Below are 12,903 nucleotides of genomic sequence, written 5' to 3'. Positions count from 1 at the left end.
GGCCTCTCGGCTGAGCTAGGGCGTTTTTGTGCATAGGACTGAAAGAAGAAAACAAAGAGGCGTAATTTGGAATGAGTGGTTGTCAAGACCAAACCGGCGACTGATTTGATCTCACCTTTTCGCTGATGATGAAGCGGAAACTGCTTCGTGTCGTCGCGGCGGCCGAGTAAAAGGCAGATTCTGTTCATGTCGCAGCTTTTTATGTAAAGAGAGAATCCCGTTTTAATGCATGGCAGGCTTTATCTCTGTCACTTTCCTGAATTATTTAGAATTTTCCCTCGGCGGCGGGATGTTTGAAAAACGTATGCTGAAAAATTGATGAAGGTGAGGCAAAGAGCGCCCGGGGGGGAAGCTGGCGAGATGAATCAGAAGTTAACAGAGAATTTCAGCCGCCCCTATTCAACACGCCCAACATCCCTTCTTGTCAACTGTTCACCCTTTTTCCCTCTGCCCACCTTGGCTTCACCCGCGTAGAAAAAGTCTTAAGTTCCTCTTAGCGTGCCGCTCTGTAGTTCCTTCCTTCCTTCCACTTTCATCTTTAATGCCGCTCTTGGATGCCCCATCGGTCTTCCTCTCATTCTGCTTAGTCACCCTTGTGCTATTTCCATCCCAATGGCAGCCTTTCTTTTATTTTATTGTATGCAATTTGAACGTTGAGGTCTTTTTTGCACAGATGTTTGCTCCGTGAGAAGTGAAGTCGATCTCAATTGTTGCCCGCTATCTACTCCTTTTAGCTCGGCACTAGAAGAGGTAGAAAGATCGGTACTGTAGGTCTCTTGCAAGTACCTGCCAAAAGCAACACAAAAAAGCAACAACTTCAATCATGTGGCACCTTTATCTTCTATCGGCTCCAAGCTGTCCCAGATTAAAGTCGCTGCAGTTACACAGCCTTCCACAACAGTTAATCCACTCAGTGCTCTTCTACAAAGATCTGGTCTGATTCGTCGCAATCTTGATGAGAAGAGCAGGAGAACCTCTCCTATAATCCGTGCTTGTGTAGAGCCAGCTAGAGAGTGTTATTGGGGGGGGTAGTTGGATGGGGTTTATTTCAAACGTTTATTTCCCCTTTCCATCATGCTGAAATCTGCCCCTACATTTCATTTAATTTTCCCATTGTGTACTTGTACAATAGTACATGACAATAGCACTCTGACCACATCCAATTTCTGCATTTATGAAAAAAAAAGCAAATTAATAATAATATTATTTCGAGGGTTTGCTTTTAGCATTTTATTAGCTTCAGATTTGCTGCTTTATTTATGTTGAAATCAAATGAGCATTGAAACGTTTTTTTTTTCCTTTTTTAAATCTGAGAAAGAAACGCAAACCTTTAAACAAAAGTAACAATAAATACCAGCAACGATTAATAGATTAATCGACAGCGAATTGATTACTAAATTAATTGAGTGTTGGTTTACTCTCCTTTTTAAAGTTTCAATCTTCAGAATTTCAGCTCCTCAATGTAAATGTTCTTTGCTCGCTGTCATCCTTCATTGTAATTACAAAAGATGATTAACATTTTTACTTATTTTATTACAATACAAACCAAAGCATTGACTGAATCTGCAAAACGAATGTAAAAAGTTTCCGATATGTTTATCATTCACTATTTACAATGTTAAATATAATTAGCGTAATTCGCTTCTCGGGGGGAAAAAACAAACTGTAATTACGACCGTTGGAATGGTGTTGGAACAGCCGCTAATTTGTAAAGTTACTCTTGTCGCAGTCATGATTTTTCTAGACGGCGAGAATGCGTTTTTCACAAGGCAAGCCATTAAAAAAACATTTGATAAAATCAATTAATTGCATGGCAGTTTTAACTTGACACCCTTTATGTTATGTTTTCACATCAGGTGGGACGAGTTTACCCCCAGGCTGTCTACTTCCCCATTCGTACCCTGTACCTAACGCTCAAGATCGAGCAAAGGGAGCGCTACAAAAGTGGTAAGAATACAGCTTTTCATTTTGATAACACGTTTGATTGTATTTGTGCCATTTTGTTGTTTGATTTACGAATGCTTGCTTGTGCCAGAAAACTACACAGCAATCAGCGTTTAAGACAGGGTTCAATTCTTCAAAAAGAGGCCAGGTTTTTGCATCGCGATGTTTCGTAATAGTCCAAGAAGGCCTGGATGAAATGGCCCAAAAAAATAAAATCGCTTTTTTCTTATCGCTCATGTTGAATGTTTACGATTTTAATCAAAGTAATACACCCAGAAAATATTGATTTTAGTGGTTTGGCTAATTCAAAACGTAATCTTGTACAAAAATGACAGATGAAATTTAAACATGAGACAAAGACCCGTTTCCAATGCAAAAATCCACTAACTTAATGCTAACATGAAATCCAAAAAGCCATAGACGGACTAGCAAAGTTAGCATTGATTTCAGTGCTCTAGCATTTGAAGTTACAGATATCTGAGCACAAATGGTGCTGCAACACTTGTGGAAAATATAAAATAGCATATATAATACTTTGTTTCACCCATTATTCTACCCAATGCGAAAATTAATTGACATCACTTTTTAGTTTACCGATCACTTGTGAGGGCCTTCTTCGTGTATACAAACTACATGCTGTACTTTCTTCTGCCCCCTGCTGGCCAAGCACATGCCAAAGGGCCAATGAAATTCTGTATATTTGTTGATAGTAAAAAAATACTTTCTCCTTAGACGCATCCGGGCAACAGCAGCCTGCTTCAGTGGGGTCCCAGTCTCACTCAGGGGCCTCCGACCCAGGACCCATTCGGGCCACAGCCCCAATGTGGCGCTGCAGCCGAATCATGCACATGCAGCGCGAGCTTCACCCCACCCTCCTTTCCTCCCTGGAGGGAATCGTGGACCAGATGGTGTGGTTCAGGGAAAATTGGCATGAAGAGGTGAGAACAAAATTTCTGGTTACTTGTGTGTATGTGTGAAAAAAAATAATACAGTAGACTTGATACGTTTGTCCATCTGTGCAAATGTGCTAATCCAAGTGGTTGGAGGTCAGCTTGCAAGTTGCGCCTACAAAGCATGTAAAGGCACCATTTTAGCAGTATATGAATGACCATATGTAGATATCTAGTACCTTATTTTTTGGACTATAAGCTGCACCGGTATCTAAGCTGCAGCAGCAAAAATTGAGCAAAACAACATTGTTTTGTCGATTGTATATGGACGTTTTTCTTGAATTGCCTGCTTACAGCAACATCCTGTCTTCTGCCGACTGAATATGTTCATGTGTTCACCACCAACATATTTATAGAAAATGGATGGGTAAATTTATATTTTCAACATAACACCTGAATACGGAACACTGCAGTTAAATAGCAATTCAAACTCATATATAAACATATATATATACATCAAATTTACATTTCACAAACTTTTATACAAGATCTTATTCAATTTATACATCATTTTTATATTTCTAATACTAAATTTAAAAAAAAAAATTGAGCAGAGCCATTAATTCACATCTTTTCTGTTGTCCCATAAATTGACACCATGAACAGACACACACATTTATTTGACTGAAAATAAAAATAAAACTGAAAATAAAACTGCAGATAAGCCGCACTGGACTGTAAGACGCAGGGCTCAAATCATGAGAAAAAAGTTGCGACTTATGGTCCGAAAAATCCGATACTAGTTTGCACTAATTGTGCGCAGTCAGGTCATTGCCAAAAGAATGTACTGTATAAAATGCGTTCAGCAGGTAGTGCTTTCACCGGGAAAGAGGCGGGAGGAAGAGAGCTAAGGGAGATGGGTGATGGATGAACGTGATGAACTTATAAGACAGGATAAGGGACTTGGAGACACAAGTTTGATTGCGTTTGATGGTTTGGGAAACTCAGCAGCAGCTGCGGGCACTGTCCTTTGTTCTCTGGGCTCGGCATAGTAGTCCTCACCTCCCAACTTCTGCTTTGCTTTTAGTTTAATCTCACCGATCTTTTTCGTATCGTTTTTTTTGCTGTCATCTGTATGCGAACGTGGCTTTCTTTCGTCAATGTAGGTTTTGAGGCAGCTCCAGCAGGGCCTGGCAAAGTGCTACTCGGTGGCCTTTGAGAAGAGCGGCGCCGTGTCCGACGCCAAGATCACACCGCACACACTCAACTTTGTCAAGAAACTGGTCAGCACCTTCGGCGTGGGCTTGGAAAACGTTTCCAACGTGTCCACCATGTTCTCCAGTGCCGCCTCAGAGTCGTTGGCCCGCCGGGCACAGGCCACAGCCCAGGATCCTGTCTTCCAGAAGATGAAGGGCCAGTTTACCACAGGTTAGTAAAATACTTAGATTTTTCTTGTTTCTTTGATTTATGTTTACAGGATGAACAAAACTGAAAATATTCAATTGTATATGTTATTTTGTTGTGCTATATTGCCTCAGTAAAGTAGTACTTTCCCGGATTCTGCGGCCTACCAAAAATATATAGCTCATAAAATACTAGAGCTGATGGGACAGTTTAAGTATCTACTGCCATTTTTGCTACTCTGGCCCTAAAAAACCTCTAACTCATTTTTTTTTTCCACGATTTATGGTTTTCATACTAAATCGGTGTAGAGCTTAACCTAATTATTCTTTTAAAAGATCAACTCATTCAATGCCATGGACGTATTTTCATTCAACCTTTATGGATTTAATACTTAAGTATTTGGAAATCAATGTCTAAAATGTACTTAAGTATTGATTTCATACTTAAGCTTCTGGGAATTAATATCCAGACTCTTAAAAAAAAAAAAAAGTGAAAATACGTCCCTGGCATTGAATGAGTTTTAATCTGTCGATTATTTTGTCAAATAGTTGATGAACCTGCATTTTAGAAAAAATGTTAATTTTAGGACTAAATAGGACACTATTTCAAACTAACAGCGTGGAAAAATGCCAAAATATGATTAGCTTACTCGTTTGGACCAGAGATGGACAAAAATGTCATTTTATTCTCCCCCTAAAAAGCCGTTATTGGCAAAATTTTGAATCATTTTATTTCCAAACAAAGCAATTACTTCTTTTTTTAATTTCAAAACAAAGATGATCACTCTGCTTTCATGGAGATCTACAGAAAAGTTAGAATATTTACTGTCGAGAGCCCGGAAATCATATGATTTGTACAATTTCAAACATAAAATTAGAAACTCTTGAGTATCAGAAATGATTATTAATATGATAATTGAATAGTCAATTAATCATCGCACCACTAAATACTAGTATAGATTGTTTCTTATTAGAGTGAGATGGGTCAGTTGTCTGGAACTACATCCTCCAATAAGAAATGGCAATTCGGCTTGTTTGATCATTGTCACATGTGAAATATGGGCATCGGTAGACAAGGTGTAAATGTATTTAAGTCCATTTTGATGCATCTTCCGGCAAAAAATCTCGCCACGGTTGACTGAACCTGATTTAAAAAATTGCCAGAAGTCAATGCTCAAATAAACCTTGTGCGAATGCTTTTCACTCCTGCAGGCTGACTGCACATGCGTGCCAGCTTTACTCAGCCCGGTCTTATTTTCCATATGCTCCAGTCTCTCCTGTGCCTTTTCTTCTTCTTCACTAGCCCAAGAGTGGCCATTAGAGCAAGTGTTTGAACAGCAAGTGAAAAAAGAGAATTATAGCTAGCCCCATGGCGACAGAAAAAAAAAATACTTTTGAGCACAGCATGTGTCGTGTGGGAAACAGAATTTGAACCCAGAAGCAAACAGGATGCAAAAGTGGACGATTAGAAAGTCTTTATACGTAAAAAAAACAATGTAACCGCAGTGATCATCGGGGACTAGACCCAGAATGTAGACTCGGAAACTAGACTCGAAAAAAATAAGGAAGAGAGTGCTCTGATGTGTCACTGAGAAATTAGTGCTTAAATACTCAGGCATCTATCCTAAATGACACAATAAAGGAAAAAAACGGCTGGTGCTGTTTTGAACCTCTACCTATCTATCCTCCCTAGTGTTTTTTTAATGTTTTTTGTTAGATGTGGCTAGATCAGAGGTGGGCAAACTATGGCCCGGGGGGCCATATGCATCCCTTTCAGAGCCAGGTATTTTCGGAAAAGGCAACCGCTAGAACGCCTAGTATATTTAGCATTTTCACTCATCTTTTAAGGCCAACAGAATATTGTGTGCTGTCTCGATGCAAACATGCGTGGTATCATATGAAAGATTGATTTCCATTCTTTAGTTAATTGTAATCCATTTATGTGTGAAAACACTGCCATCCAACGGTCACAGTTATCACTACAATTCTCAATTGGCTTCATGAGAACTAGTCAAGGGTGCCAGCTACCTTCCATAAAAAATGTGTTTAGCGAGAATTTTACTATGCATTATTTTTTATTTTAAAAGCCGTGAATTCTCGTCCATGGCATATTAGATAAGATATTAACGTTGAGAAGGAGAATGATATAGGCAATATCCTGAAGGGCAGGGGAACTCTCAGTGCATTAAAATAGTCATTGTCAGCACAAAAAAGCATTATTGCTTGAATACATTGTTGTAATGCTGTTGTTAATTTTCTATTGAAATACACCCCATTTTTTCCTTTTATGTATTGGAGTATCAAAACGCTCCATTCATCTGCTCCTGGTCCCGGCCTTTTTTGTTAAATTTTAGAACCCTTTGTGGCCTTTGAGTCAAAACATTTGCCCGCCCCCAGTCTGGATCAACGGCTTAAATCGGGTCGAAACAGACACAAAGGGGTTAAAATGACAAAAGATGACAAATTGCAGTTGCATATAAACCGATGTCACAACAGTAGGCAAGTCATTACAATAGAAGACAGAAAATGCGAAAGCGAGTCCGAGAGGGGACAGGGCGACAGGTGCGATAGCATTAGCGCGCAAAAGCGTGGCGGCGACATACAGAGGCCGACTGAACGAACAACACAAACAATGATGCGGCGTGCTGGCGGCGAGCGCGGCGGTGATGAATCTCAGCAGATGTCGCGGCGCCAGCTGTGCTCACGCAGCCAGACATCATCCGGGCTCCCGCCTCACAGCGGGCCCGTCTACCGCGGCTACCCAGCCGTCCCCGCGGCCGGGGCGCGAGCACGGCCCGCCGCGACCAGAACCGCACGAGCCTTCGCCAAAGCGGAACAAAAAGGGTTTACAGAGCGGCTGAGCAGCCAAGCTCCCGTTCCCGCACCGTGCTAGTGGCTCACTTGCTTTTCACGGGGTTTGTGGGCCGGAAAATATGGGTTTATGTGAGCATATATAACATCTGGCAGCAGGGAGGCATTCAAATCCAATTATGGCAAACGCTATTTGCATGAGTTGCTGTTTTAGTCCTGGATCTGTACGGGAGACTTTTGTCACAGGCGTTTTTCTGGGAGGGAAAAATTGCGTAATATTTCCGTTTATTCAAATTCCGCGTGTTCTGCCGCGCAAATGCTTTTTCGGCGAGGATAAGCGCCGGCTTCGCACCTGCTGCTGACAGCTCTGCCAACGTTTATGAATCCGGCTCCCGTGACAATTTCGTTTCCCGCCAGGTATCGATTGTCAACTGTCACTCAGGCGTAGCTTTTTGACTTTTACGTGTTGATGTAGCTTTATTGCTTGAACCTTAGCGCGTTAGTCAACATATGATCATTTTTTAGTGTTTTTGGAAAACCGGAAAATGTGTTCGCGGTGATTCGGTTCGGTGATTTCTATTGGGTCTTTTTATTTTGCACGCTTAAAAAATGATAAATGTCAGTCATTGATAATTAAGTGGTCTTGTGCTTATAATTGTTATTTACCAAGCAAAAACCTTTTGTATTTAATTCTTATCCGTATACTAAAATACTATCTGGCTGCCTTCCTACAGGAGAGATACCGGATGCTCTGATTACTTTCAAATCACTTGTGTGGTGTTGTTTTGTATTTCCAGTTGATGTAAAGTACAGTAAAATAGTTCGTAACCACCTGAAAACTTGTAAACACAGACAAACATTTAAAAAAAATACATGAGCTTTATGCTTACTAAACTATTCAGAAAGATATAATTCATGCAAAGAATTTCATCAGTAAAAGTCATCATGTTCCAGTTGATTTGCTCTTTATTTGAAAATTAACCTGTATTGTTCCTTTCAAGGCATTAAAAGCATTTAATTGGATTTGTTGATAGCTGCAGAAACCCATTAAAATATCACATACCTCCTGAAGTACCGTCACATACCCTCACCATTACTCATACCCCCATTTGAGAACCGCTGACATTTTTCTATGTGGCCAAAGATGCTAAGGTACAAATGACGAGCTGTTGAAATAATGAATCTATAATTACGAGCATTCATCTAGCCTCCATGCTGTGCATTGTCAGACGGTCAGGTTGGACTGAACACTAGAATTGGCTTATGAAAACAGGTCGTAGAGCCAATTTTCACTTTCTGAGCTTCCAGTTGATTCTGCTGCTTGTCAGAAGTTGGTAGAGAGTCAATATTTATGGCGTTTGTAGCTTCAACAGAGTCTACTTGATTGTGGTTAACTCGCTTAAAAAGAGAAATTGTCATCGGGTTGCAATTTCTCTGGACCGTTTCGATTTTGGGTGAATTGCAGGCAGATGGAGCGCAAAATAGGACCAATCCCCCCCCAAAATAACATTTTTTTTCTCATTTCATTTTAAAGGCTCTTTTAAAAAAGTATTAGGTGTTCTCTCTGGGAGGGATTGGACTGGTTTTGAAATGGCAGAGCGTTTCAGTTGTCATGGATTTTTCTATAATGGCACACCTGAAATAGGAACGCTCGCTGTGTACGTGCGGCGCACGTCATCACTTCATATCCACCAAATACGTCGCCCGCTCGCTTCCTTCCCTTATCGTCGCTGATTACTGCTCATCAAAACATGCTGCATGCAATGTGGAAACAACACTCTAATACTTTAATACTATTTATTTTGATGGCACTGATTTAATGATGCCTCAGCCTACTAACGGGGATTTGAAGTCAATGAAGCAAATAGTGCTACTTGTCCTGCCTGCCAGCATTCCTGTTGATGATCCCTCAAGGGGTTATATAGAAGAAACAAGGTCAGCAGTTTTTGGAGTGGGCATTTCTCAAATGTATAGTTATGTAATCATTTGCCACAGTGGAACAAACGGCGCTTTTTGTGGACTGTATGTTTATCAGTGATCAAATAAAAAGGTCAATAAACATTTCAAGTCATGGATATTTGTTTTATTTCATTTTCTTCACCTCCCGTAACTACTCCGGGGGTACGGCTACAGGGAAGGTTAACGGTCACACATGCACAAGCACACCTGGGAGCTGCCCGCTACTGTTGCAGCCGTGTACTTTTGGCAGCTGAGATCAGCTCCAGTGGAGCAATCTGGAAGCTTTGCATTTCTCAAGGTCACTGAGGCCTTATGCTGTTCGTTCAGTGTCAGAAAGCCTCTGTAACACACTGCTTATTGTTTTGTTTTGTTTTGTTTTTTTTGCTTGTATTAACCATATTTTCTTCGCTATAAGGCAGCGAGTTTTCATTTTTTGTCGCCGAAAAAATAAAATAACCTAATCGCCGTGTAACACTTTTATGCCTGCATTTCAACGATAAAAAGTGATATTTAAAATTACAATTTTTATAAAACCCTGTTTTAAATTTTTACATGCAATATATGCTTCAATTTTGAAGCAATTTATACAGGGGCATGGTGCAAATTGTTGATTTGTCGTGGCCTCAATCTTAACAGTCTTTTATTTTTCAGGTATTTATTCTCAGATACTACTTTCCAAAAATCGTCTTTATTCTTAATTTCTAATTGTCTATTAATAAAGTTTGACTGACTTAACTGATTGTTTTGACTACATTGTGGATGCATAACAACCCCAGCCACTCCTGTAGCTTCTATTCTGTGCGCCTTATAATGCGGCGCGCCCTACACTGTATATGAAAACAGTTTTAAAACAAGCCATTCATTGAAGTTGCGCCTTATAATCTGGTGCACCTTATAGCTCGAAAAGTACAGTATTTGTTTTGTTCATCAAGGGTAACCTTGTTTTTTCTCTGTCTTCCTCGTCTACTAGATTTTGACTTTAGTGTGCCCGGCTCCATGAAACTCCACAATCTGATTTCCAAGCTCAAGAAGTGGATCAAAATTTTGGAAGCCAAGACCAAGCAGCTGCCCAAGTTTTTCCTCATCGAGGAGAAATGCCGCTTCCTCAGCAACTTCTCTGCTCAGACTGCCGAGGTGGAGATCCCCGGGGAGTTCCTCATGCCCAAACCCACCCACTACTACATCAAAATTGCCAGGTAACTGGAGAACATAGCAGCTTTTGCTTTACATAAATATAATTAGGATTGGGTTGTAATATTCCTCGTTCCTCTCTTCAGGTTCATGCCTAGAGTGGAGATTGTTCAGAAGCACAATACCGCTGCGAGACGTCTCTACATCCGTGGCCACAACGGCAAGATCTACCCCTACTTGGTGATGAACGACGCCTGCCTGACCGAGTCTCGACGCGAGGAGAGGGTTCTACAGCTCCTTCGACTCCTCAACCCTTGTCTAGAGAAGAGAAAGGAGACCACTAAAAGACACCTCTTCTTCACTGGTAGGACCGCAGAAAAAGCACAAGGAGCTTCATTGTTTTGTAGGCTTTCAGTGAAGTTCAGAGAATTTTTTATAACTGCTGTGGTTTAAAAATAAGATGTGTCTTATTTGCAGATTTTCCCAATTCCGGTGGTTTAACATTCCTGTCTATTCTTAGCTTCTCGTTTCAGCTGAATCATGTTTATGGTTCATGAATTTTGCAATGAGCTCCATTTTTCATATTCCCGCACATCAAAGCATTTGGATGGGTATTCATCGCATACCCTCATCTTGCAAAAAAAAAAAAAAGAAAAAAATCCTAACTGTGCTAATATGCAATGAGAAATGCTGTAGATGCATTAAGAAAAATAAATACTGCTATTGCTGCCATTTTAAATAATCAGATAACTTATTTTGACATCAATGCGGCAGTGACTCATACACATACATTACATCGTCCAAAACTACATTGTGAACAAGAGCATACAGAAGTTGAGTCCCATATTTTTTTTTAACTGTAGTATAAGCTGCACCAGCAAAAAATTAACGTAAATATCATTTTCTTCATGTATAAGCCGCACCAGACTATAGTCCACCGGTTCTAACATCAGATATTTACACAGATAGTACATGGAAGACTCAACATGCCTGTATGTTTAGAAATAAGAGCAGCACCAACATATTTTCAACATAAAACCTACACATTCGGGTTGATAGAGTACTGCACCAACACAACATCAACATGCCTGGCAGTGTTTGAATTGGAGAGTGCCCCCTAGTGGTGGGTAAAATAGCCATGGCTCATTGGTGGTCAGTAAAAAAAAAAAAAAACTGCAGTGGACTATAAACCGCAGGGTTTAAAAAGTGAGAAAAAGTAGCAGTTTATAATCCGAAGTTCACGATATTTTCCAGAAAATGTGATTACAGTCAACCCTAACCTTTGGAAATGAGGAACGCTCCACTCCACTCAGAACACAATGTGACTCATTTCTTTTTCTGTCCGTCTGCCTCCACACACAATTTGAGTTCCCTCTCAAGCCCACTATGTCCTCCCGCGCCATTCCCCTGTGGTTTGCCTCCACCCGGATGTTTGCCTACTCTCCATTTATGCACTTGATCGGTTTGTTTAAGGGGCAAGTGAGGATGAGGAATTCAGCAGGCTATTCTCCATTTCCAATTCCTCCAATCTGGCTTTGTTTTGAAAGGGGATGGCCAGTGGATGTAAATGTTTACGTTTTCTTTGACTGCGCGGTTCAACCCACAGCCTTGCTTTAGACTGATGGCACATTGTCAGCTTTCAAATGTTTTACTTGTCTGCGGTTTCACTGGTACTGTTGACTTGATGACGAAGAACTGTTTATTTCGCTTCCCTGGCCCCTCATCTCTAACACCCCCGCCCCCTTTTCTTTTTCTAGTGCCAAGAGTGGTGGCGGTGTCTCCTCAGATGCGGCTCGTGGAGGACAACCCTTCGTCTCTGTCGCTGGTGGAAATCTACAAGCAGCGTTGTGCCAAGAAGGGTATCGAGCATGACAACCCCATTTCCAGATATTACGATCGCCTGGCCACCGTGCAAGCCCGAGGCACGCAGGCTAGCCACCAGGTATAGGAAATTTAAGTGTCCTCATTATCTCTTGTGGCTTTATGTGACAAATTATGGAAATTCCTTAGATTTTTTTTTTTTTTTAATATCATAAAATAATCAATGGGAAAAAAACACTAGGGAGCTGAAATTTCCAACAAACGATTGTACAATTTCAAAATGCAACGATTCTGATATTTCGATGTGATTGCAGCTGGACGTGCGAGATTTTTTGTACAAAAATAATTATTGTACAAGTTTTGGACCATATAAGACCCATTATAATTCCAATTTTTGAGATGCATTTTAATAGGATTTATGACATTGATCTTCCTGCGATTTTTGCAGAATTTTGTTGAGCAGCGCTCAAACTATGTCAGCAAACAAAAAAAATCTTTGTTGACTTGTGTTTCACCTCAAGACAGTAGGTGGCAGTAGAGACCAATCAATGGCTATGTCTAGTACGCCTTTAAAACCATTTACAAAATTGGGTAAAAAAATGCAGTGTGTCTAGTTTGCAAAGTGTGTGCACAAGAGTTAATGAGTCAAACGTCCTGAGAAGGAGAATTCAGCCCTTTTGCACCTGCAGTGCCTATAAAGAATAGTAACCTTCTCCCTATGGCCACCAGGTCCTACGAGACATCCTGAAAGAGGTTCAGGGCAACATGGTGCCACGCAGCATGTTAAAGGAGTGGGCCCTTCACACCTTTCCCAACGCCACAGACTACTGGACCTTCCGGAAAATGTTCACCATCCAACTGGCTCTCATCGGCCTGGCTGAGTTCATGCTGCATCTGAATCGGCTCAACCCAGAGATGCTGCAGATAGCGCAGGTAAGACTTAA

At 40.8% G+C, this 12,903-nt stretch overlaps 1 protein-coding gene across 1 annotated transcript in view; it reads left to right on the top strand.

Moving 5' to 3' along the window:
- The window catches only part of trrap (transformation/transcription domain-associated protein), a 74,697-nt gene that overhangs the window by 55,129 nt on the left and 6,665 nt on the right, over positions 1 to 12,903 (top strand). Inside the window, exons 64-70 of the mRNA XM_088439362.1 lie at positions 1,857 to 1,947; positions 2,677 to 2,882; positions 4,001 to 4,262; positions 9,978 to 10,203; positions 10,285 to 10,502; positions 11,896 to 12,080; positions 12,689 to 12,892. Of these exons, the coding sequence (XP_088295488.1) occupies positions 1,857 to 1,947; positions 2,677 to 2,882; positions 4,001 to 4,262; positions 9,978 to 10,203; positions 10,285 to 10,502; positions 11,896 to 12,080; positions 12,689 to 12,892 (1,392 nt within the window). The remainder of the gene's footprint in view (positions 1 to 1,856; positions 1,948 to 2,676; positions 2,883 to 4,000; positions 4,263 to 9,977; positions 10,204 to 10,284; positions 10,503 to 11,895; positions 12,081 to 12,688; positions 12,893 to 12,903) is intronic.

Source organism: Hippichthys cyanospilos, chromosome 17 (assembly GCF_059441005.1).
Source record: "Hippichthys cyanospilos isolate Australia breed blue-spotted pipefish chromosome 17, RoL_Hcya_1.0, whole genome shotgun sequence".
Lineage (NCBI taxonomy): Eukaryota > Metazoa > Chordata > Actinopteri > Syngnathiformes > Syngnathidae > Hippichthys > Hippichthys cyanospilos.
This window is presented reverse-complemented; position numbering and strand designations above follow the sequence as displayed.